General features: G+C 34.7%; 1 protein-coding gene across 1 annotated transcript in view; it reads right to left on the bottom strand.

Annotated features, from left to right (window-relative positions):
* PAS1 (FKBP-type peptidyl-prolyl cis-trans isomerase family protein) overlaps positions 1–27,997 on the bottom strand; it is a 324,212-nt gene that overhangs the window by 104,270 nt on the left and 191,945 nt on the right. Inside the window, exons 9-13 of the mRNA XM_089825670.1 lie at positions 23,726–23,887; positions 21,478–21,535; positions 20,401–20,549; positions 15,821–15,918; positions 15,525–15,594 (exon numbers count right to left, since the gene is read on the bottom strand). Of these exons, the coding sequence (XP_089681796.1) occupies positions 15,525–15,594; positions 15,821–15,918; positions 20,401–20,549; positions 21,478–21,535; positions 23,726–23,887 (537 nt within the window). The remainder of the gene's footprint in view (positions 1–15,524; positions 15,595–15,820; positions 15,919–20,400; positions 20,550–21,477; positions 21,536–23,725; positions 23,888–27,997) is intronic.

The following is a 27,997-nucleotide window of genomic DNA, read 5'->3' as shown; positions in this document are numbered from 1 at the left end:
GGGTTCGATTTACAATTGGAAGGGGATATAAGGAGATGGAGACCTAATTTCTTATTATCTTTTGCATATTGAAAAACTTGCTTTTGTGAATTGGCTCTAAGAGAGCAATTCTTCATCTGGGACGCAAACCCCAGGTTCTGGATTGGCTGGGACGTAACCCTCAGCAGTTATTGGCATTGGATTCTTCAGACAGTGTGCGTTGCTATCAGGGATAGAGTACGCCATTCTTTATTGTGGATTCAGGTTGCAGATTTATGGTTTCAGCGTTGCAGATTGATTCTTTCAGCTGGGACGTGATTCCTTGCAATCTTAGGGCCGCCATTTGCAGCAATTTGACATCATTGTTGGATGTAAGCTCCTTGGAACTGCATTGGATTTATCATTTGGCTTTATAAATCAGAAATCTGCCTGGTACGATTTATAGCAATTCTGATTTGGAAATCAGAAATCTGCCTAGTACGATTTATAGCAATTTTGATTTGGCTCTATGCTCTTATTTATTTTCAGTCTCCTCTCATGTTTATTGTTCATTATTCATTACTATTGTGAAAACTATCAAAAAACACAAAACAAAAACAAAACCTTCTGCAACTTCTGTCTATTCTCAAAGACCATCAAAGAAATCACAGAAAAATATAGTTTATTAATTTAAAAACTACAGCAGATCAGCAAGGGCATCCATCAGGGATCTTTCACCCTATCTCCAATGGCTCCTAAAGACAATTCAAGACACAACCTCGTCCCAAACTATATCCTTTGATTATGAACTACGTCTCGACTATGACAAGTATTTAGTCTTTTCTTGTTATGTTCTCCTTTCTTGCTAGTGATTTCCACGGACACTCTTTGGTGCTCCTGTTGCTGGTTATTGCCTTGTTGTACATTTTCAAGTCACTTATAACCTTGTGGTCTCTTCTTGGATAATACTAAATTTATCTTGTCTTCCTAGTTGTACATCACAAAAAAGGACAGTGCCATTTCTTGTAGCTATAAGCACATACTAATTGATAAACCATTTACTAGCCAGAATTTGAGGTTGTAGATGTGTAGAGGATACAAACAAATGTTGGATGAAAGTATCCTGATTGGTATGATTCAAAATTTCAAGTGTGATCTATAAAAGCTTGGTACAAATTGTACATTTTACTCTAATTGGGAAGAAATAAGAAAATTTGATTTCCTCCCAGCATTAGATGTATTCTTTCACAGTTTGCAGCATGATTCATTACATTTCATTAATTTCAAACTATTGAGAAAATTAAAAAAATCAGAAAACATATCAAAATTACAAAAATTAAAATCAACTAAAATTACCCCATTAACCTATCAAAGATATCTTGAACAAAAAAACCTTAGTAATTGAATCAAATATTGGGTTGGGATCTTTCAAACAGTATCTTGCAACGGCAAGAAGAATGTTAACATAGAGGGATTTTGTAACCCACAAGAGAAAATCTCCATAGTTTCACCAATTTCCATATATTATCAAAGCATGTTAAACAAAGGCACTTCCATCTCTTTTGTAGCACTTTCTAAGAGCTCAATCACTCACCTTGACAACATAAGATAATCAAAATCACATTTTTCCCATTTCCTATAATTTCGGGATTTTTTCTTTTCTGGTCCCTATTTTATTGTAATTGTTTTTTTTTTAATATTTCCATGCCATGTAACATTACTTTCCTTCACTAAAATCCCCAATAACTTTTATTTATGTTTCCAATGTATTATTGCATAAAGTGTAATCTCCCCTTTTTGGGACATTAGGAAACCTAAGGACACGATCATGTAATATTAAAATTGGCTTATGAAAGCATAATGTAAAAAAACAAATTAAAAGTCGATTTAATAATTATAAAGTGGGCAAAAAAAATGACAAAGAAGGAATCAGATGATAAGACGGGAGAAGGAAATCGAAGGGTCACATCTTTGAGCATTAAAAGAAGGCAATTCATGTTCAGCATGATTGAATATTGATTTTATCTTGAGTTTCTCTTGGAGAAAGTTATGAAGTGTTTGGCTTCATGTTCAGAACCTGAGAACAAAAGACATCAGGCTCTACAAGCCAGATCGCATTGGTAGTGAAGTCACATTAGAGTTCATATTTGGAGTTATAGGATCATTTTTATGAGATTCGAATCTGACTGTTGCTACTGTATTTAAGATTGGATTTTTTTTGTAATATGTTATTGCATTGCTGATTGTATAATGTAATAAAAAATCCGAGGATGTTATTTGAGTATTAAATAGTTATTCACTAGTTATTACTGCATAAATTTCTCTGTTATATTTTATGATAATTATTTACAAAGAAATTGGGAAAAATATCTAGAGGGATATTACAATGGTATCAGAGCATCAAACCTGCCAGCCTGTGAGGTTATGTCTTTACAGCTATCTCTTATACAAGTCCCTCAAATGATGACCACCAAACCTTATTTCAAAACTCTACCAAAGATTCAAACTATATTTATTTATGAACCTCACAGGCTAGCAGGTACCATTGTAATATCCCTCTTGATATTTTTCCCAATTTCTTTGCAAATGATTTCAGAAAATATAACACAGAAATCTATGCAGTAATAATCAGCAAATAACCCACAAATACTCATATAAAATCCTCATATTTTGTTATCGCATTATAGAATTAGCAATACAATAACATATTTAAAAAAACCCTATCTTAATTACAGCAACAACAGTTAGATTGGAAACAAAAAAATGAACTAGTAACTCCAAATGTGAACTCTAATGTGACTTCACCACCAATGATGCACTAGGTTGGTGTCTGATCCGGCAAGTAGACCTTGAAGTTTTTCATCCTTAGGTTCTAAATATGAAGCTGAACACTTCACAGATTTGTCCAAGAGAAACTCAAGACAAAATCAAATCTAAGCATACTGAAAATGAACTGCCTTCTTTCTTTTAATGCTCAAAGATGCAACCCTTCAACTTCCTTCTCCTATATTTTCATCTTATTCCTTCTTTGTCACTTCTTAGCCAACTTTATAATATTACATTGACTTATAAAGTTATATGATACTCTCATAAACCTAATTTTAATACTACATGAATATATCATTAAATTTCCTAATGTCTCGAAAAGGGGGCATTATAATCCTCCCTCCTTGAGATTGCTTTCCCTCAAGCAATCATGAGTCCGTAGACCAATAGTAGGAACTCGTATCCATCTGCTATCATCTCTGTGGCCCATATTGGTAACTCTAAAGTCAGGACAAGCCATTCTGTGGTACAAAAAATAAGAGTGCAACCAACTATTGTGAGGATCCTTGGATCCCATGTCATCTTGAGAGATACTATTGCTTCCTTCTACTGTGCTACTATGAACTCAATTGTTCCCTACCTCAAACAGTTAAGTAACCAAACAAAATCCACAAAATACAGGGCATAAACCTTGTCAACTCTAGGAGCCCATACTAGCCTATCAACACAATCCTCACAATTGTAATGGTTGTCCATCCATCCACCATCATCCTATATCATCCAACTGCACAAGTATAGCACTTTGTCTATGCCAACAATATCTCTAATATGCCTAAAAACCAACTCATTAGGTCTCCAACTGTCGTTGCTATAACCCAGATCAACAACAAGAATTTTAACAAATTTTATTACTGTGCCATTGAACTGGAAAGGTGAACATCTCATAAGGCGTGTATTGCAAACTACGATGTACCCACGCATTTGCATGCAACTCACTAACCCTTGTAGGCCAAGAAAAATCTGAAAATAATATGGTAGACCAAGTAGGACAGCTACTTATTGATAACAGAAGGAGGCATAAAGATAAGATCACCCATTAATACATACATAGCTTCCATATCATAAGAACTCGGTGTCCACTGTCTAGCTGGGCTATAGATGCCTTAAATACACATTAAGGAAAACTTTGAATTTTCTGCTTCACTAAGAGTGTTACCAATCAATTCTTCACCTTCCTCAATGAAATGATGATCACAACTTGAGATTTTGAAATTGATATCACTTGATTCAACATCATCCTTATGCGAAAATGTTCAAACCTCATGAAAATCTAAAGGCATATAGCAGTTGTTGTAAGAATCTGGATTCTTGAATACTATTTCTTGTTGGTGTTTTTCATTGTTATTAACATAATATGTCTAGGAGGTGGAAATGATATTCTTACATTCATCTTCACAAATGGTGTTGATTCCATCAACTATTTGTATGATCTGCTTAGTTTTTGGATAATAACTATCTTCAATGTGAGTGCTTGTAATAGAAATTTAGTTTTCAGCCTATTGTAATGAATAGAGTGTCATACTCAATTGAAGGAAAAACTCATCCACCTCCTCTTTATCTTCAGCATGTTTGATGGCTATATTCTATCTTTGAGCAGCTTCAAATAATCTGATTTCATCCTTTCCACTACCCTTTTAAGAGACTGAAGATATGCGCTATTGATTCCACTCACTATCCCCTTATTCTTTTCCTCGATTTGAATTCCCCACAAAGTTTCTTCAATGTTTTCATCAGTATTTTCAAAATGTACTAAGGCCGCAATGAAAATATGATTGATCATTCAAGTCACCACCCTCCTCCCACCGAGTGTCATCATCATGGTCTAGACTCTAGTTCATGCATACAAGTTTGAAGAGTCCTTTGATTCAAAGAAATTTCAACAGTTGCTGCAACATTTTCAGACTGTTTAGAACACATAGTCTTATCTTCTATTATGTCATCATTTTCAGATAATTCATCATAGAAAGATTCATTTTCTTCCTTGGAGACAACTTGAAAATAAAATTCTCATTTAAATGCTTGCTAATAACAACTTCAACATCACTAAATAAGAGGCTGGTATGTCCCTTACAATTAACCATATTTGATTCCATCTCGTTGCAAGCTTGAGTATCAAGCATAGTTCAAAATATCATTATTCACAACTTATCGCCAAGGTAGAAAGAAGGATATCGGAAATATCTAAGATAAGTTCGAAATTTCTCAAGAAAATATTGGGGACTTAAACACTATTTTTCCAATCAAAAAATTGTTTTTCCAATCTCAACGGAGCCTTCTTTCTCCTCTTTGCCCTTTCTCTCCTTTCCAAATCTATTTTTCCAATCAAAAAAATAAGTTTTCTCCTTTTGGGCCATCCCTACCTATAACAAGCTAGCGAGTGATAAGTTTTCTATTTATTGCGATAAAACACAGAAATATTGCCAATATTTACCATGTTCTCTACAATATTTTGTAACTTCTTAGCAATAACTTAACGTTACTTCTTAGGAGCCAAAAAATATTGCAAGGAGTAGACTTACCGCAAATATATCTACAATATTTTGAACTATCTATCTGGTATTCTTGGTCATCATAGGTCAGATTTGAGTGAAAAGAAAAGGAGTACAAATGCCATGAATCAGAAGGAGAAGGCTAGGTCCATTAGCCCTTATACTAGAACCCATAGGAGATTTGACACTACGATGGATATGATGTCTTGGTTGATGGGACAAATGGTTAATCAAAATATGACACATGAGGAACATCCTTGATGTACTTACTATATAGCTAACATGTGACAAGGTAAGCGAACTATAGCTTCCAGTTTAGTTCCTAAGCCTTTACAACTCGTTTTCACTTGGGAGGAGTAATCACCTACCCCACAAGAACGAGGTTTGAGCTACAGATCTCAGTGACAAAGGAGATTTTACACTATTATACAGAGTAGTTGACCTTACCTCTAGAGGTTAGCGAGCTATTGACCCTTGACTAGTTCATTGGACGAAAAAGACACAAGCAAGGTTAAGAAAAATGAAGCAAATCACAGGGTGTTGCCCTCAACTGCTGACATCACAAAATTGAGGCAACCCTACAGAATTTTCTCATGGATTTGTAGGTGCATCCTCTTTGCTCCAATGCATTAATGAGACATCATGAAAACAATTCATTATCACTGAGGTGTTCTTTGTGTAGTCTTATTTATGTGTTCTTTTGAGAGTTTTCCAATGAGATTATCCCCAATTGTTTGTAAGAAAGAGTTTTCCTTCTTGCACTTCAAACACTCGATTTTAGTGAACTTTCACGTCTTTTCTTTGTTTTTCTTTGTACTTGTAAATAATTTCTGCTCTTGTTTTGCCTTAGGTGAATTGCCCTTGGAATTCCACACAATTTGAGCTAACTTAGGTCAGAATCGAAGTTGTCAAGCTCAAGTTATGAGGGAAAAAGTGGGGTTTTTCAGGTAAACTACATATTTTAATTAAAAACCTCATAAAAGTGGGCTTTTTACTAACAATTGCATGATATAAAATTATTTTTGATATTTAAAGTGGATTTTGTGGTCCATTTTAAAATTTTAACTCATTCTAAGTTTATTTGACGACAGTTTTTAATGTTTTATGAAAATAGCCTTTTTCAAGACTATTTTTCATGTTACTTTATTAAAAACTAAAATTAAATATTAAATATAATTACATGAGGCAACTTATGTGTATAAGTGGGATTTTTATTTCATATTGCATATATCCACATGCGAAATACTTCATGAAGATCCACTTTCAATAAATTATAGGTCCCAGCATCATTAGAAGTGTGTTTTTTAAATATGATTACATATGTGACTGTGTTTAAAGTTCATTTTTAATAATTAAATGCATGCGTTTTTAATCATCATTTAAAGTGGGTTTTCGAAACTCATTTACATGTAAATGTCAAATTGAAATGAGTCCTTTATTCATTTTAATTTAAAGTGCTGATTTTGGACCCAAATAAATATGTTTTTAATTATAAAATGTATTTTCTTTTAAACCTCAAGCTGAAGTGGCGTTTTATAAGCCAACTACGCATGTTTTGGACATGTAAATGCTTAAAAGAAGTGTGTTTTGACTTGTAAAATCCACCACAAGCCAAGAGTGGCGATTTTCTATCATTTTGTATATTTTAAAAACATGTTAATAAACCCCAAATGTACATCTTCCTCTATAAAACCAAAAGTGGCAATTTTTCATGTTATTACATGCATTTTGGGTTATGCATTGACATATAAAAAGTGTGTTTGAAGGCAGGCCTTTAGTGGTGGCGATTTTAGGTGAATTTACATGTCTTTAGCACACATATTTGTCTTTCAAAAATGCATTTTTCCCTATCCAAGGCAAGTGGTGATTTTTGCCCAAAATGCATTAGTTTTGTTGATGCATTGACATATCAAAAGTGCGTTTTAAACTAGCAAACGCTTCCATCTATTACAAGTGGCAATTTTTGGGAGGATTGCATATTATCCATAACATGTTTGTATCTTCCTAAAAGCCATTTGTAACTTATGTTTCCCTTCTACAAGACATAGGCGGCAATTTTTGAAAGAATGCATATGATGCATATGATTTCAAGGTGTTTTCGCATCAAACACCTTCAAGAGGCTATCTAGGGTAAGTAAAATCGATTCTAAGCTTGTTATTTATGCTTTTGCAAGTTAATCTTTACCCTAGGACGCCATTTTTATTTGTTCTTGCATTTGGAGTTGCTAGGTCAAAAGTTGTTCCACATTTTGGGCATTGCATTTCTCTAACCATATCCACAAGTCCAAATTCGAACCATGTAATGAGGATTTCAAAATCTATTTAAGTCTTGGTTTGGGCAACTCTAAAATTCAAACATCTCTTGGATCTTTTCAAATTTGTTCAAGGTTTGGACAAGGTTTTTCTCTTTCTCATTTTTCGTGGAGTGGAGGTAATTTTTCTTTCTTATTTTCTATAAGGAATTTGTATATTTTTGTGTGAATGTTCATGCAAGTCATTGACATTTCCATTTTCAGACTTGTATGATTTTCATTCTTGAAGTTGTTCCTTCTATCTTTCGTCTTTTTCTCTAAATTGCATATGTAAGATCTCATCTTACTTGCACAACAATCAGGTGTAAAATCTCATTCTAGAAAGATAAGTATGCTCTTCCCTTACATGCAAATGTGAGTTAAAACCCCACCATTATGCATTTCATGTATCTCTATATAGCTGCCCTATGGATAAAGTCTTTCCCACATACTTGCTGGATAGTATCTCATGTTTTGCACTTATTTAAACATGAGGTGTTCAATGTGTTATTTATTTTGCTCCTTGTTCACTCAAATCCAAGCTTGTTGGTCGCATATGCAATTCATCCTAAAAAATCTGTTTTAGTCAAATTTGCTCACAATTTAACCATTCTGAGTTTGACCCATTTTTTCATTATCCGTTCCCATTCATTTCATCCATTTTTCTACTTACACCTTGTTCAAAATCCGTCAAAATCTTACAATGGATCTTTCACATGTTGATGTTCTCATCATATGGGATTTTCATGTAATAGTTTCACAGGCGTACCATTGTGCAATGTCAAGAGAATCTACTCCAGCAAAGGGCAAACACAAAAAGAAGATGAAGTATCACTATGATTAGTATCATAACTCCATCCCTTCATCACAAGTAACCTCATACTATGACAAAGTACAGGATATCGATATTTCTCATATGAACATTGAAGACTTTCTTGCAAGAATTGAGGCTTCAGCTACCGAGGAGATGGTGTGGATCAAATGGAATCATATTCATCATTTGTCTTCCTTCCACTTGGCGGCTCATGAACTGGAATTCATCCTTGCATGTGTAAGACATTTTGATGCTGCTTCACGGACCATCAAAGATCAAGACGGCAATACTATCATTAGTCTTGATCATATATTTCATGTTCTTCACACTTTAGTTGTTACAAACATCACAAGACAACAGGCTATGGAGCGATGGAATGAGGATACTTCATCTTGCACCAAGTTTGTGAATGATAACTAGTTGATTCCTAAGAGACCGAATCTTGTCAAATGGCCAGTCAAGGGAGTCCGCATATGTGATTTTAAAGAGGAAATCAATGACCTCATTACACTTCTCATCCACTTGGCAGGGCTCAAGGATTCAAACAGCTTCGAACCCTAGATGTATAAGTACATCTCATTCATAGTACGGTAAAAAAATAATGTTTTTTTGCGCTGAATTGGTGAGCAATTCCATATGCGAACAATTGGTAGATGTTCCATCAACTAGTGTGTTCAACATGACTCTTACATGGTATACATTGCTGCTGCTCTAGGTACCTCTTTTGGGTTATCAACTAAGCATGACAGGTTTATAGTTCATGTGTAGGAATATTATGAACAGTTACCTTTGAAACAAAGTCGAATACACTTTAAAAGAGTTAAGGATGCCTTCTTTGGGCATTTTATGTGCTTGTTTGATAAAGAGCTCCCTAACAAGCGAGTATCTAATGAGGCATGGAACAAGGTTAATGAGTATGGTTGTATGTTTTTACAATTTTCCAACTTTACATTTTTGCGAGTTGGATGTTTCAAAGGAGAACCATACACATTACCAAGGTATCCTATTGATAGAATTATATTGACAGCTTATGGAAGTCTAGGCTTATTAGTCTCATTTGCACCAGTCTAGAGTGGGAATTTCATCTCAAAACCCATTAAAGAATGGAGAATATTCAATTGACACTATTCATAAGGCCAAGAATATGGAGTTTGAACTCTAGAGGATCACGCTGAAAAAGTTTGTAGCTTTAAGTTGTTTTTAATAGAGGGGATTACATGACAAGATGAGGAAGCAGTTCTTGCACATAACATTGTTTAGAAGATCTCTGGATTGATGTACACTGTGAGGTAAAAATATAGCATATGGATTATACCCAATCAACTCCAAAGAAAATTGTAGACTTCAACTTGGCATCAATTCCTCCTGGTTTTGAAGATGATGATTAAATTTTGGATCCTCAATATTTTCAGCATGATGTGGAGAAGTTACCCATTCTTCCTCCTACATCGTCATGGAAAGAAAATACATCCATTTGGGATATATTTTAGTCTATTTTTGCTAAGACCAACACATGGATGAAGAGAAGGGGTCTTAAATGCATAAAGATAAGACCTGGTAAAGATTTTGATCCTGCTAGTCCGATTGGTTTGAGATCAGAGATAAAGGGTAAAGGAAAAGATGGTACATCCTCGTTTACATTTGAATCCCCTATTCAAAGTGTTCCTAAGTTATCTATCAAAGGAGAAAAAGATTCAAGAGTACTTGAAGTGAAAGAGATTGGATCTCAATCAATTCAAGTTGGCTCAAGTGATGATGAAGCGAGAAAATCAAAGAAGTCATCACCTCTTTCTTCATAGCCTCTGGAAGTTCTTGCTGCAACTGTTTTTCTGGATTCAGCTCCAATTTCAAATTAATCTCATGATTCCCCTTTAGGCATTGCTATGGGTGCATTCTCTATTAAGCATTCATCCTTCGAAGATTCTTTGGCTATTACACCAGCTTTGCCTATATCATCATTTGCTCCTGCATTAGAGGCACAAGGAGATCAGTATGAGTTTGAAAATGTATTTGGTACATATTATTTGTCTATTCCTTCTGTCATTGTTCGGTCTACAACATTGTTGGATGTCACTTCAGCTCAGTTTGAACAATTTATGATTAAACTCGCACCTAGCACTCCTCCTGTGGCCATTCAGACTGAGACGCCAGCTATAGTTAATACTGTAATACAAAGTGATCCTAAGTTGACTATGGTAACTACTTCTTCAGCTAGTGCATCTTCTTTCAATCTTCCTCTATGATTGAGTGTTATTACACTGAAAAGAAAGAAAGAACAAATTCCTCTTAAAGAAGATGACAAACAAATAAGTAAGCCAAGGGTTTCAAAGAACAAGAAAGCTAAAACTATCTTGAATGGTGGTTGATGATAATCATATCAAGTATGCTGAAGTAGTTGAACTACTTGTGGAGAAATCTACCGAAGATATGCAACCAGCTGGTTACAGAATCGCAAGGGTTGAACTTGGTAAGAAAACAAGGCTAAGTTATCAACAGGATGCATATGAAGTGATAAACTTTCTTTCTCAAAAGAATGATGAATTGTGGGAAAAGAAAGTGAAACTCAAAGAAGAGAATGCTCGTTTGTTGGGAATAATTGAAAAAATGAAGATGTCTTTTGTTGCCAGTGAACTTGTTTTAGTTGTATGCACAAAGAGGGAGAAATAGAAGGCACATATTGTTGACGAGTAGGGCAGCAATATTGAGAAACAGAGAATCCAAGTGATTCTCAAAGTATACCGAGAGTTGAAGAAAGAGGGTGAAATCTCTACTAAACTCAATGACGTGTTGAAATCATTTAATCATCAATTTGAGTTGATAGAGGGTGATTTTGGTGCTTGGAACAACATGATGGAAGTTGATTTAGACTTCTTATGTGAGTATAATGTTATTACATCTGTTGAAATGTATCATGACTTCATGCATGTGATGGAAAACAAGAAACAAGTTCTCCAAAAGCTCATTGAAGAGGTGAAGGCAGCAATACTCATAATGTCTACTCAAAAGGATAAGATTAAAGGGGCTTTGAAAGAATTGCCATGTGAAGTTATTGATGAGGATAACAAAGTAAGAGGTCAACAAGAAGTTCTCACAAAGTTTGTGAGCCTACAACTTGAGTTGGATGACTTTAACATCTGTGTGCTTGACACAATTGCGAATTCGAAGTTTTCATTGAAGAACTTGCATAATCAAGTGGAGGATTCTAGCAAGGAAACATCTAGGGCAGCAAGCACACTCCGGAAAGTTATCATAATTTTACAACACACTAGAGAACCAGATGCTACAATTGTACAAGAATCCCTACAAAAGTTTAGGCAATTGTAGATTCCATGTGAAAACTCCAAATTATATTTTACAAGCTTTAAAGTAGATTAATGATACAAAGACTACATGTAAAGAGCATCTTTGTTGTAAGTACAGGATAAAAAGTATCTGTGCAAGTAGCTCATGTAGTTAAGTTGAAATTGCATTACGTATGCAACTTTGAATAGAGTCATAATAATTAGGATAAGTATCGGTGCTTGAGGTTGTTCCACTTTTTCCTCCACCTTTCTCTCTTCATTTTTCCTATATAAAGCAGAGAGTTTATTGTAAATAATCATCTTTTTCTATAGAGGAGAAGGTTGAGTTTGTGACTAGAAGGTTTTGTATTTCTTGTTGCAAATTTCTAAAGTGAATAAAGTAGCATGTTTTTCCCAAACTTTGTGTTGAGATACTTGAAATTGATCTTTGTCTCTTATGTTACATTGATTCATCCATCTTTGTTACTTCTATCTTTGAAGGCATTTGAGAATTTTGGTGTTTTTTTTGAAAGACTTTGAGCTTTCATTAACGAGATTGGTTTAGTTAAATAGTGGCTGCAAGTGCTAAGAATTTCAGACTCTGAGCTTAACTTAGAATATTATTTCATATTTGGATAGTTGAATGAAGACTTTGAGCTTTGTTAGTTGTTCACTCTTTTATTTCAAGAAGGTTGTCCATAGAAGACTTTGAGTTCTTGCTATCAGTCACACAAGTCAAGATATAGCTCTTGTCTTAAGATTGATCTTATGTCAACACTTAAGCCACTGGTATTACCATAGCAATAAATTCCTTTTGCTTAATTGCAAGTAGTAGTTGGTAATATAAGATCATTCCTGAAAAAAGAGGAAATGATTCAATGAACCACCCTATTGTTAATTCCAGTTAGGTCTTTGTTGTAGCCACCTACGATAAGAAGGGAGCCTCCCCTATTGCTGAGAGGAGAGATTTATCTCACTACACCATTGCCCAAAAATCCCATTTTGTAAGTCTTGGTCATAGTGGCTTACAAAATATTTAGCCAACACAAGGCTACATAAGGTTATAGGGATTTGGATCAGGTTGTGGGCAAGTTGACCTTCCCACATTTCAATGGAAGAGATTGGTGTACAACTTGTGCATAGGTGCAGAAGCGAGGAAAATGTCTTTCATTGAGACCCATACCCAAGGAGGCAATTAACTCACCTACTTTACATCTAGATGGGTTGACCACTTCAGGTCAGCGCTATATAACCTCCTATGATGAGTTCACTTTTAGACTCGTCGAGCACTTTGATCCAAGGAACGGGAGATGTATTTCAAAGAGCTTGCACAAATCAAGTAGTATGGATCTTTTGAGGCTTATATTTTTGAATTCTAGAGGTTGTTAGTGATGGTGACATGTATCTTAAAGAGAAGATTGGCATTACTATTTGTAGAGGGGCTCACCAATCCTTTGTGCTATTGGGTTAGAACTTTTGACCAACCAACATTATTATGTCATTGAAAAAGATAGAAATATGGAGCATGTCAATTCAAGGGCAAAGTCTTCTTCCAAGCCTTAACTAGTAATAAGGACACAAAACCATTTCATAAAGTTTCTAAAATAAAATAAAAGAATCCCTCCCAAAAACCAAATGATGAGTCTCTCAATAACTTCAGATGCAAGAATTTGTGCTTTAATGCAAGGAACCATGGGATCCTAAGCATAATTGCTCTTCAAAGGCGAAGGAAAACAAGAGAGAGTACCTTTCAAAATATGATACAAATTCTGAAATTTCAGATCAGTGTCCTGAGACTTGTAACAATTAGGAAGAGAGTGCATCTAAGGAGTCAATGAAAGAGGAGGATGAGAAAACCATGGCATGCCTTTCTAGCATCCAAAAAGAGGGGTCAATCAAGATGAGAGGATTCTTAACAAGACAACTAGTGATCACTTTACTTGATATAGGTGTCACACATAAATTTCAATGATGATGAGGGGCTTGTGAGTAGCCATGGACAACAATCAGAATAGTTTGAGGGATTTAGAGTGAAAGTGGCAAATAGATATATTCTCAAATGTACCAAGATGATTCTCAACCTCCCCTTGAGGTTGAATGATTATGAGTTTCAACATATTACTATGTTGTTGGTTTGGGTGACAAGTATGTCATCCGAGAGATAAAAGAGTTGTATATGATAGAGCAATTTAACCTCAACATGCATACTACAAAAATAAAGTTTGAGGTTTATAGTTTATGTGCATAGAATATTATAAAGTTGTACATCATAACGTTCATTGTAGTCACTGTGTTGCCCGAATAAGCTAAAGCACTGGTCTTTTTCATCATTGAAGAGTGGGACTTATATTTGAAGTTAGAGAATCTATAACTTCCTTCTTATGAACCTCAAGTTCATTGTTAAAACCTTATACAAAACATTCATTTCAAACTATCACATAACTCCATATTAATTGAGTTCAAAGATCTTGCTAGCCGGAGAACTCCAAAGCTTAAATTAGCTATAGAAAAGCCTTGAACCAAGCAGACAGTGTTTGAGGTGGAGGTCTACCTGCTTGGGTGTAGTCAAGCCTAAAGTATAGGAGAACCAAGGTGATTCTCGTTCGTTGGCTAGAACTAATTGAAAGATCCTATCAGAGAAGTGGCAAGCTTTTGGATTTCCAATTTGCGGTTTTGGGAACCAACAAAGTGTTTGTATCGGGTAATGATGATTGGTTTCACACCCTCCTCTAACTCAATGATATTCTCAATGAACCTAATTGGTGGTCTCCTTGGTATTATGTCACTGCAAACCTCACCATGTTTAGTTAGGATTTCTTGAATTTGTGGAAGGTAGTCACGCTCCAACTACTCTACAACTGCAGGCATCAAAATACACTCTACTGCCCACTTACCTACTCATGTCTAATCAACCTAGCATCCTCCTCAAGGGCATTATATGGATGCTCCCATCCATCAGGCCTCATTGTACAAGCTTCCTTCCATTTCAAGACAGACTAGACACAAATTTGGAAACAATTAAATATTTAATTAAAGAGATCAAATTTCCATAATCCATTGTATTGCAGTGATTTGTATCTAGATTTGATTGTGTTAAGATTTTTACCATCAACGTTTCGAATCAAAACTCAACAAATGTTGTGATCCCTCCCACTATCCTTTTGGTTGTGGTTGCCTTACATGAGCTTATTAAATTCCATTCTTTTTATATGCAATAAATGTGATGCGGAAGCCAAGTTGGCCTACCAAATTGACTAGGCCACCTAGAATATTAATTAAAAACTGAAAAAATTATTCAGTCAATTGGTAAAAACCTATCTTTTCTGATAACATAATGATGCCATCGATGCTTGATGAAATGATACAATTAAAGATGTCACCAATGCCCTATTTTAGACTTCTTTGTGATGCCTAAATTGTCTCAATTTGTCCTGTAAACTCTCCTCAGTTATCTTGAATATTCTTCATGGCTTCTCTCAAACAATAATATACAATAGCAAAAACAAGAAAATACATATGCATTAGGTTAAACCTAACTTTATATTAAGGGACCTAAAAAAATACAAATTCGTAGAGTAATTTTAAAGAAATATTAAAAAAAGTTATGAGGCTTTTCCAAATATTTTCATAGGAATCCACCCACCCAACATAAATACAGTAAAAAGCTATTTGAGAGTCTAAATCATTACATATTAAAACCCCTCATAGAACATGAAGTAAGAAATTATGTGAAAATTATTACACAGCCATATAGAAGCACTATTGTGAAATTATACAAAAAGTTACAGGACTAACTTAAATTTATTGAATCCATGTAATTTTACAAAATTGCTATTAATTTATCAAATAAATTTTGTGAAATCACCTTTGGCGTTGCAAATTTAAGTAACTCAACTTCCCATTGTATATTAGCCCCTTCTGGAACATTCTCAGGCCTGGATTCATATAGCATTGTTTTAAAAAATGAACTTAACATCAATTCATAAAGGATTTTTATTCAACTAATACTATAATATTTAAGCATTGAGTATGACCTTAAAAGAAAAAGAGAAAGGAAAGAAATTTACTTTTAACATTTTAAAGAAAGCTATTAAAATCACAAGAATGGAAAAATTTATGATAGAAGATGAATCTACATTAAACTATTAATTAGAATATCACCGTGGAAATTTGTCATAGGCATATTCTGGTGTGCTAGAGACAAGAGCAATCTCATTGGGAAGCATAAGTCGTATGCACATTTCCAAGCCTTCTGGTACCTATTTGTCAAAAAGAAATCATTTTATTGCAATACTCGTATGTGTAACATGACAATTAATAAATAGTACCTCTCACACCAAAAAAATCCAAAACATACTAAGGGCACAATAGACTTATACACGCTTTCTAAAAATTTATCAGTATATTTTTTTAAATGACCATTTCACGCTAACTAGTAGAGAAGAGGCTCTATGAGAGGTTTGGTAGAGCAATATATCTTTTATGATTAAGTGTCAAGCTGCTATTTCCATTATTTATTGAATTTCATGATTGCAAATCCATAGGGATTAGATACCTCAGCATCTGTGCTAATCATACAAGACAAGATTGTTGTCCTTGTGTATTTTGAAGACAAAAGAAGAAGATAAACAAAAAGACAATCATAACTAAACAACTAATGTCATGTAACCAAGAATGTGTAAAAATCCTAAAGATACTTGTCAAATATACATGCAAGAAAGTAGTAGCCACTATCAGGTTTCCTCAAACCAATTTCCAAGGGGTCTCAATGTTAAGGATAGATAATATGAGGTGTTCATAAGCACATGACTGAGGATTATATCCATCCCCCTTAAGTAGGTGGGCCATAACTCCCGTTGACACAAAGATATGTTGTGGTGTAATGATTATAAAGTAGATTTGAGTCTTGCTGGATTTTTGACGAACGAGCATCCTAGGGTAGTTGGTTGTCCTGCATCTTGGAGAGATTTTGGTGGAGTTCTCTAGACCTATTTGGGTCTTAGTTAATTTTTTTTGATGTATTTAATAAGTGTTGTAAGCCTTTTAAGGCATTTGGTATTTAATTTCTATTTGAGGTCAACTTGTAGGTCAACATGTATTTAAAATTATAATGTGAGGGTTATTTAATTTGTAGCTTGCTAGACCGACTTGTGGCTTAGTTGGGTATAAGTAGGGGGTGTGGTGAAGTCTTTAGCCATGATTCATCCATCTTAGAGAAAAGGATGTAGTAGAGGAGCGAATTTTGAAAAGGGCTAGTAGCTGAGGCTTGGGAAACAAGGAGATTGCTTGGCAGGCTTGCGAACACAAGTTTAGATCTTCCTTGGAGGTTTCTACCACAGTGTGGATCTGGACTAGCTAGGGTTTGATTTGGATCTAAAGGGGTCTTGCAGAACTATTACTTGCTTTGTATTTGGCTGTAACCGAGAAGACCTTACAGCCCAACACATTGCATGTAATCATTTACTTTATGAATAAAGAGTTGTGATTTGGTATCAGATCTTGCATTATTGTTGTGTCTCCGTTGGGTGGTTATTTGCTGGAATCTAGGACATCTCCTTTGGGGATTCTCCCACCTTGCACTATATCAAGTGGTATCAGAGCGAAGGTTGTTCCTGAGCATGTAGACAGATCAGCGAAGTTGAGGCAATTTGTACTAGGATCTTGGGAGGACAAGCAGATGGATCTATTTGCGAAGATGGAAGGTTGATCATCTTGTTCGGGAAGATTGCTCTATTTGTAATTTGTTGCAGAGGGTTTGCGAAGATCTTAGAAGATGGTTCCAAAAGGATTCGACCCTGGGATGATTGTGAATCTCTGTGATATAGTGGAAGGAGGATTAATGAGACAATAGCTTGAGTGGATGCTATTGTGGATGCTTCTTTTTCTAAAAGATATGAAGAACCGAAGAATAAAATTGTATGCTACTAAAGTTAGATTCTACCGATCCGAAAGAGAGTTGTCTGGTCGGTTAGAAGACTTGTTCGAGATAGAAGATGGAATCGCAAGGTCGAGGTGGAAGAGTTTGGTTTTGTTGATCAGTTTGTGGAGCCTGTTACAGAACCTATAAACCAACTAGAAGCTGTTGCTGAGGATATTCCGAACCTTGTTAATGTTGGGATGGAGATTGGTTTTCATGATCAATTGGTTGAGTCTGACATGGAGATTGCAAAGCAATTCGACATGGATGATCCGGTCGTTGTTGGTGATGACATGTGTTGCAGAGCATCTTGTTGTGAGCAATGAGATGTTTGTGTTGAGAGTTTGGCATATATTGCTGAGGAATTACATATTGTTGTTGATGTAGAGTTTGTTTCTGTTGGTGTAGATCCACTAGTTGTTGATGTGGATGAGGGTTTGCTAATCAAGCATTATGTTCAATTTGTTCTTGGGAGTGAGCATGCTGATTGGATGGTTGAGATTCTGGTGCTTGATAGAGTGATGCAGATGTGCATGATTTGCATGTTGGTTTTCTTGTCCCTGTTGGAGTGGAAGCCTTTGGTGAAGATGAAGATGGTTGTGGATTTTTCATTGGGCATCAAAGTGTGTGACACACTTTTCTTTTCGCACCTAAGGAGTCAAATGTAGGAGCATCCTAGCGTAGTTGGCCATCTTGCATGTTGGAGGGATTTTGGTGGAGTTGTGTGGACCTATTTGAGTCTTGGTTAATTGTTTTTTATGTGTTTAATAAGTGTTGTAAGCCTTTTAAAGCATTTGGTATTTAATTTTTGTTGGAGGCCGACTTGTGGCTCAACATGTATTTAAAATAAGGGTTATTTAATTTGTAGCTTATTGGGTCAACTTGTGGCTTAGTTGGGTATAAGTAGGGAGTGTGATGAAGTCTTTAGTCATGATTCATCCATCTTGGAGAAGAAAATGTGGTAGAGGAGCGAATTTTGAAAAGGGCTAGTAGCTGAGGCTTGGGAAACAAGGACATTGCTTGGTGGGCTTGCGAGCCCAAGTTTAGATCTTCCTTGGAGGTTTCTATCAAAGTGTGGATCTGGACTAGCTAGGGTTTGGATTGAATCTTGAGGGATCTTGCAGAACAATTACTTGCTTTGTATTTGGCCATAACCGAGAAGGCCTTACAGCCCGGCACATTGCATGTAATCAGTTATTTTATGAATAAAGAGTTGTGATTTGGTATCAGATCTTGCATTATTGTTGTGATTTCGTTGTGTGGTTATTTGCTTGGCTTAGACATCTCCTTTGGGGATTCTCCTACCTTGCAGTGCATTAGTTTTTATTCTAAGTAAACATCTTCATAGCTGTTTTATTGTTCTAGGAGAATCATTCTTCTCTCTATATATATAGACACTCCATATTATATTATTTTGTATTTCCTAGTATTGTTGTGCTCTGTTTAATGGTTGTGGTAAGTAGTTAGCAGTTGCAACTTCTCTGGTTTGTCTTTTCAATGGAAAGTAAAAGTGCATACAGGAACCTCTCATGTACCTTTGTTTCGATTTGTGAAACCCAAAGAGATGGAAACTTTTTCCAGAAAACCTACAAGTGGTATCAAAGCATAGTAGATAGCCATAACAATAGAAAAATGGATATTAATTGGACTTTTGAATGAGCTGATGGTGAAGTAAAAGAATTTGAAGAGAAGAACTCAATGCATGCCAAGGTTGCCAAAGAAGTCAACAGAAGCCAATCCAATAGTTTTGTTGTTGTTGGCTTTGAAAACTTTGCATTGTTTCTAATCAACTGGTGAAGTCTTGCCTGCAATGAATTGTTTAAAACTTGTAAGTAGTCGAGCTGTAATGCTTCCATCACATTATATATTTATGTTTGAACTCTCATTTTAATATAGACATATTGACAACCCAATATTAAAATCAGATTTGTAATCCTTTGAATGACTTTATGATGATTGTACGAATGCTAATTGTTATAGCTCTTGCTTTCTATATCATGTTGGAAACACATCATGCTTTTGTATGTTCTTTATCTTGAATGAATTCTGAAAGTATCAAACTGAAAACTTTCATTGGTTCCATCAACTTCCAAACATACTTGTAAAAAAAATCTGGAATGGTCTTACAGATGCTCTGGGACAATGCAATTCTGCCCAGTTAAAGAAAGCTCTGAAACAATTAATGGTAAAATTTTGAATCATCAAATGTCTTTGAAGAGATTTCTACATTAGTTGTGCAGCTCTTATTATTGAAGCACATCACAACAAGCAATAAATTCTTCACAACATTAGCAGTTTTACTTTATTCTAGTCTGAATGTTTCTCAATTATTTAACATTTCCTTTTTCCAACAATAATGTGCTTAAATATTTCTGGCATTTTTCATGTATGCGTGTGGTGTCATCTAAAGATATAAACATCAAGATTATAAGTGAAGAAATATTGAAACTGGTGAAGCAAATCAAACTAAGATTACGCTAAGCATAGTTTATGATAAGGACAAAAAAGTGAGCTTAGACAATTCTCTTGCTGCTCAGTAACTACAGATAGAGCTGGTGTGTGTGAGAGTGAGAGAGAGAGAAAGAGAGCTGTTGATAATATGTAAGATTGCAAGTAAAGGAGGCATCCATATCTCTTTTTATACAAAAAAGCTACCAAAACATTCATAATGTTGATTTCATAAATACTTTGTTTCTTCAATGTCTCCTGTTGATATTGAAGCTATATTGCTACTTAATCAGCATTATAAGGTGAAGACACAATTCATATTGATCAATAGAAAACCCACTAAAATGGAAACGGTTGCAAAAAAGAAATAACTTACCATGCCTTCTCCTGATCTAAACTCTAATGGTTGTCCGTTCCCATTAACATGTGTATCATAAAACACCTTGCCACCTTCATCAGGTAGCATACCTTTGAAATGAATACATAGTAAACTGTCTTGAAGTGGACAATCCATTGGAAATTCACCTGCAAAGATTTAATTAAAGTATCAATCAAACCATTTCATGGCATGTGCTATGAGCTGATTTGAGAAAGTTCCCGGAGTATGTGTCATTGGGTGGAAGCATCTGGATTTGAAGGACATCAACCTTGTACAAATACATCCCTCTCATATTTCCATGGTTGCAAACTAGTGTTCCCAATTTACCAAGTATCATAAAGTGCTGAAATCGTAAAACTTTTAGCTGCTACACCTATGAAATATGATGATCCTATATACAATAATGATTTACATAAGAAATATAAAATAAGAATGATGAGGATGAATAAAGGTTTTGTTTAAAAATCCTGGGCTTATGGGTTTCAACGATCGGTGACCATATGGCTAGTTTCATATTTAGACTCACACATGTAAACATCAAATACTGAATATTTTGATTACTAAATGATAAACTGAGAGACCTATAGGAACTATTACACAATGACATCAGCATAAGCTTTAATTCAACATCATCAGCATATTTAAAGTCTCGGTATATCCTGATTAGGGCTACAATGTTTCACATGCCTCAATTTTCTTAATAGAATGCCCCATGGGTCTCTACCTACTTGTGACAAGGGTGTTTGCAAAAAACATTTGTTTCACAGAAGTACATGTGCATCAAAAACATTTAGAAGTGTTGCTAGCATGTATGCATGTCCTAAGGAAGGATTTCATAAACTAGTATGAAATGATTGTGGACCTTCTGAATTTTAAATCAACTTCTTCGACTAACCAAAGTCATACCAAATTTTGCTTTACAAACAGCCCTAGGTCAAAAGTACAATGCTACTGAAGCACACCCAATAGATAAGTAAACAAGGAAAACCACTTTTCACAACACATCCTAAAGAAGTTGAAACTGTAAAACAATAAAATATCAAAGTATTTGAAAGAACAATAAAAGAAGCTAACCCTTTCCATCTTTAATGCGCCGTTTTATTAGACGTCCATCCCCGACCATATCACGCACCTGTCAAAACAGATTATTGAATGACATAAATATCTTTGATATATATTATGAACTAAATTGCAAATTTATGTGCTTGAGTTCTAGAGCAAAACATATTATTAAATGCTTTCACAGAATCTCTTTGCACCATTAAGTTTGCACCATAGAAGGGTTTTAGCAAAGTAAAAAATGTACGGGTTCTCATTAGGTAATATCAACTTAATGGTCCTTTTGTGTAAAGTTGAGCTTCAAAACATTTTTATAACTATAATTGGTATCAATCTCTCACAGTGCATAAATATAAGTTTGTAATGATTTTTAATTTATCAACAACTTTTATCATTCTTTTGATTAACAAATAATGGTATGTATATTCTATATTATTTTTAATAATTTTATATCTTTATTTCTTTGCCTTTCTTGTTTCTTGTTCCTCTCGTGCTTTATAAGGCTACAACAGGAAGCCATTTACCACTTTTTCGTCTTCCTGATGATGGATCACTGGGTGTGATCCAAAATGTCGACCGGAAAAAATACAGTTTAATCCAGAAATCACTCATTGATATTTACCGTAATTCAAAAGAATAAAAGACCCACTTAATCAGTATGAGATTTACAGAAGTTAATGAGAAATAAGGAAAAAGAATAAGTTCATGCAAAAAAGTGATTTTAGATAAGGTTTTTAATTTAGGCTTTGTCCTCATACTTAGGCAGTTGCTGAATTTATTGGGAACATGATAGTTAACTTGTGGCTACATCGTATACGATGCCAAGAGGCACTGATAGATAAAAAGTGAAACCCAAAACAGGTAAGAAATAGAATAGCCCTATAGAGGAAGACAGATCTACAGAAGAGTTGTGAAAGGAGCAAGAATGTTGGAGCACACTTGTAAAGCATCTTGTTTTTTAAAGATTGGATCTTTCAAAAAAAATTATGGTGTGGCATGGTGGTTGTGGCAGAGTTAATAGGATAGAGTGGATATTTTATGCTTTTGAGAATACCTTCAGCTGATTGATTCGCTAGAAATTAATATGTCATCAACAGTTGCAGGTCACAGGAATTACAAGTCATAAATCCTTGTTTTCTGGAGGCATTTGAAGGATAAAATGGTTGGCCTTAATACCTGCAGAAGGTCGTGGGTGTTTAGCCGCAGTTATTAGCTTTGTAATGTGGGGTGTCAGTTGAAAGAACTTTGGGGTCAGATCTAATGCTGATTGCAAGATATTTCCAAAACTAAATATTGAAACCATTCATTGTTTCCTGTGAGCATTTATATTGAAAGATTCTGCTCACATGACTCTCATGTAATGAAATAAGATTGTTATTATTATAATACTCTCTAAATAGTACAGTTTGTTTCTTATTACAAGTGTAAATGCCGAGATCATGTTACATAAGATCCTGCAAACCAATCGCCACACTCACCAGGAAATCAGAAAATAGCTTTCTCACACATGCATGCAAAAAATTTAACAAAATGTTCATGGGCAAAAATGTTAAAAGATTTTGCATACATTGTAGATAGTGTGTGGTTAAAGCATTGTATGCTCTCACCTTGCCCACTCTAGGATCTGGAAGATCAAAAAATGTGGGGCATTGTGTGTGCATTACCATGTTGCAAAAACATGAAAACAATTATGGTGGAATGTTAGAGAATGTGCCTTAATTGGAAAAACTTAAATGGCTATTTGGAATGACGTCTGAAGTAGAGCATTGGAGGATTGTCTAAAATTGAAGGTAACATTTTAGTTGTTGTTTAGGTTAGTGGCACTTCTTGGTTATGAAGACATCTTTTTTCTTTTGTTGTTGGAGTTAGCTATGGCAATGGGTGGCAATGGCTAATGGTCGCAACAGCGGTCTTATAAGGGTGGCAGCTTTAGTGCTTTTTTGTTGATGCCTTGATTTTGACCTGGTTCTCTTATTTGGGTTCTGCCTTGCATATATATATATATATATATATATATATATATATATATATATTTGTAATTCTATTTCCGTTGTGCTTTTCAAACTATGGATGCTATAATTTACCATCTAGCTAATCTTCAAAAATGACAAGGAAAATCACTTTAATTTGAACCAGCATTGATATTAAAAAATTTAAATCAAGTAAAATCTATATAATATAATCTGAACCCTCCAATATAATACTACTTGCATAGAAATGTCCATAAATTATTATATAATATGCGTAGAAAGGAAATTCACACCTGAATAAGTTGAACAATTTCTACTTCAAATTGAACCTCTTCAGAAATAGTTTGTAATGACGGCATGGTGGAAGCTGCAGTTAGGTAAGAACCATTAACATAAATAGTAGCCTTCTCCTTCCTGGTCATTGTTCCAATGCCCCTTTCTAATCCTTCAGGCACCTGTGTCAACCTTTTATTATGGAATGCTATATCCAGAGGAGACACTTACAAATTTGCATAAAACATGACCAAGAAAAAAGTGTATCAACACCTATGGCAATGTATGCATTAGTAGTGAATGTGTGAAGCTAACCACAAAAGCAAGAGAAACAGATTATTAAGTTTGCAAGTGTCAAGGAATATATGGTTTGAATGCAATAAAATATCATATGGTAATTATTTCAACATTTTAACAATTGTTTATTTTCATCATAAAATTTAGATTCAATGATTATTTATTATGTGAATTTTCTGCATCAAAAGTAGATGGGAACCTCGATACCATATTCACTGATAATCCACATTTAGGGTGTAGTTGGATTTACCAGTGCTGCATTTTTCCATGTAGAAACAAAATGACCTTTCATCTATGCTCAAGCATTACAGGATACAGATATTATGGCTAGTAAAAAAAATTCGAATCTTGATACCTTAAAGATGCCTGTTGTATTGTAAAACACACATGCCCCATTGCAAATGAGTGACCCCATTTTTTCACTTAGTTGCTTAATTTACCACTTCATAGTTTAGTAGTTTCTTAGTTGGGTTTTAGTCTGGCAGTGAACTTGAAGTCTAAAGGTCGATGATAAGTCAAATAAAATGCTTGACGCAGTCAAAGGCAGCTTTGAAGCAGATGTTTGTTGGTGGCTAGACTTCCTCAACTTATGCTACGACCACTCGAGGGATGGATGTAGGACATTACATATTTTATGAGGCAAGTTTTTGCCACCCCTTATGCAGAGATCATATAGGTAAATTATTTATAATTGTACATTATGTTTAGTATTTACTTTTAATGTATTTACTACTTTTATTTTGTGTGCAACTTTGCAATTTTGCTAATTTTCATTCACACTTGTTACAATTTTACAATGTTTGTAGGCCATTGAGCCCCTAGAAGTTCTTCGAGTTGTTAATGGGGAGAAGTCCGCTATGGGCTACATATATGGGGGCATGGATAGGGCTAAGGAGGACACTAGATCTGTATATGGAGGAGATGAGAGTAAGTATTGTTCCACTTGGACAATAACCGACAAAAGATGGCACCTCCAGTTTCACAAGCCCATCCATTCAACTGCTTATTGCCTCAATCCAGCATACCATTTCCACACTAATTTCAAGGTCAGGGACAAGTTTCTTATTGGGCTCTATTTAGAGGTAGAGCAGATGACTACTAGTATACTAATATGAGAAATACACTGCAGGAGATAGAGGCATTCAGTAATGCACAAGAGGAGTTGTTCAGTAGTAAGATGTGCAAAGTTGTTCGCAAAGAATTGAGGCCAGGTAAAAATATGAATGCACAAGAGGAGTTGTTCAGTAGTAAGATGTGCAAAGTTGTTCGCACAGAATTGAGGCCAGGTAAAAATATATGTTAAGTGCAGAATTTGATTTTATAATAGTTGGAAATAAGATTGATTTCTTTTCTTTTTCTTGTTTCAAATAGATGGTGGAAATGTTTGGGCTTAAAAACCCACACCTTCAAAGAATTCCCATCAGTATATTGAGCCAGTCATGCAACGGTTTGGGTCTCGATCACAACTAGAGCGTGTTCGAGCACATTCACTCAAAAAGGAACAATAGAGTAACTGTGGAGAGGTTGAAGGATCTAGTATTTATTCATTACAACCTTCCTCTTAGAATGAGAAAGATTATGGACAATGACTCCAACCCAATCATTCTATTGGAGGTCAATTCAAAGTCCAAGTGGGTCATTGAGTCGATCAATTTCGTCTTTACTGATGAGGACATTGAGTGGATTGACTGGGTGAATAAAGAGGTTTAGGTTTTGGCCATGATTGAATTGGAGGATAGTGCACAATCAATCATAGGAAAGGGCATAGTTGATGTTGATTAGAGTGGTGTCTCAGGACCTACCTTGCTCACCTTTGTAGGAGGTATTTAGGCTCCTTTGAGGGTGAGGCAGAGGGTGAGCCATCGACTTTTTTTTGCTTTCATATATGTTTGGGACAAAGAACCAAAACTCGAAATCGCCAAGGCCTACTTGAACTGTGAATTGGCTACGAATCGGCAAAGTGAAAAAACCCTTGAAATTTAGAGATTTTAACGATCTAATACTTATTTCATGCAACCTTTATTGAATTTAAATTAAACACACTATAACATCATCAAATAGAAGCTACTATACATAAACAAGGAACATAAATGATGAATCCATCACATACGTTAAATGTATATTGTGGTTGAAGGAAATAGAAAACATAATCATATGATATTGATATATAGAATTATAAATGTTGTCAAATCATAAATGTATGTAAGACCCATGAAACCAATGACATAAAATGTTCCATGAAACACATATCTGTAACAGTAAGGTGTGAAGTGTAAATAGTTACATTGTAAATTTGAATACAAATAGCTTGATATCTTTACTTCTAATAGGTGGAAAGTTTTAATTCTTTGGATTTTGTTAGTGCATTAAATTAACTATCCTTTGATTTTGATCTCATGTTAAGTGACTTTGTATTTGAGAAGAAATGGTGAGCCCTAGAGTAAGAATTCATTGAAAACTAATGAATGTAATTTTTATTGCTTTGATATCTCTGATATAATGAAAGATTTTAAATATTGGATATGATTGAAAGAGGTTGAGGATCTAATTAATCTCCTAAGAATGTTCGAGTTCATGGTATGTTCAGTCAAGGAAGGTATTCTCAAAGTTATTTGTAACTATATATCTAATGTGTTTCCAAAACATCAATATCTACTAATTGAACAATAAAAAAAAATAATAATCATAACTCATAATTATGATGCAACCAAAAAAAAGAAACCAAAAAAAATGTTTTCTTTTGGCCGAATCACGAGGCATATAACTCGGCGATTTAGACAAAAATCGCCCAAGATCGCCTAAACCAGTGATTCAGGCGATTTATGCCTCAAAAATCACCGAAGTGATTCAACAAGTTTGGAAAAATCAAGAGGGTCAAGTCGAATCATCAAATCGCCTAAATCGGACAAATCATGGCAATTCACGTTACTCTGGTTTGGAACATGTGATGTCATGAGTTTTATATACATTTGACAATATTTAAAATTTCATATATCTATGCTTGTTATTCCCTTCAGCTACAATTTGTTTTTTTACTTATGTGATGATGTATATTTATGTAAGTGATCAAATTAGCTTCTATTTGATGATTTTTTTGTCATTAAGAATTTTTCAATAAAGGTTGCATGAAACAAGTTTCAAATACATCTCTAAATTTCTTGGGTATTTTCACCTATAGAGTTTTGCCAAGTCATTTGATTGAGTCTCAAGTCCCGAGTCAGGTCATCCTTGTCGAGTTTGAGTCAAGTCCAAGTGTAATGCCTAACCCTAGTTGACTTTTCATGTTGCATTGCCAAATTCTTTGATTAGTAGTGCTTGGTTACCTGATTTGTTTTGGATGTTATTTAATACTCAGTTGATTTATTTGATGAGCTAATTGATAGTTATTTCATGCGTTCATGGTTATTCTTTCAATGATGATACATGTATGTTCATATAGTGATTTCAGTTAATTCATAATGATAGTTAAATGGATGATTTATATGTAGTTTCTATGGATACTGTAAAAACTCCGACTGGTCATCAACTAATGAACACCGAATTTTTCTTAACAATTCAGTGTTTGGCATTTCGTCAAACACTTGGTAGGCTCCACAGATATCATTGAATATATGAATTTTATTTATTTTTAAATTTTGAAATCAAACCAAAGAATGCAATTAGTGCTTACAATACCCAATTCAATTTGGTCACAAGAAATTCTCATAGATGAATGCCAATTTTTTCAATAAACTTTTTGGAATGACAAGGGTTCCACATTTAACTTTAGAATTCTATGAGTTTTATTGGCCAATGAAAAATGGCTAAGTTTAACAATGTGTGCAAAACTGAATTCAATTTTCAATAATAATGGAACCTGATTATTAATGTCATGAGATAGCTTGGCGACTCCAAATGGACTTTCAACCATACTGGCCTGGAAAAGATGAAATCGGCACAATACCAAATTGCAGAGTCTTCAAAATGCCACAGCGGCTTGCCAAACTATTAGCTGC

Source organism: Cupressus sempervirens, chromosome 4 (genome assembly GCF_028749045.1).
Source record: "Cupressus sempervirens isolate cs-2001-9-10 chromosome 4, ASM2874904v1, whole genome shotgun sequence".
Taxonomy (NCBI): domain Eukaryota; kingdom Viridiplantae; phylum Streptophyta; class Pinopsida; order Cupressales; family Cupressaceae; genus Cupressus; species Cupressus sempervirens.
The sequence above is the reverse complement of the archived record's forward strand: the minus strand, read 5'-3'. Positions and strand labels throughout refer to the sequence as shown.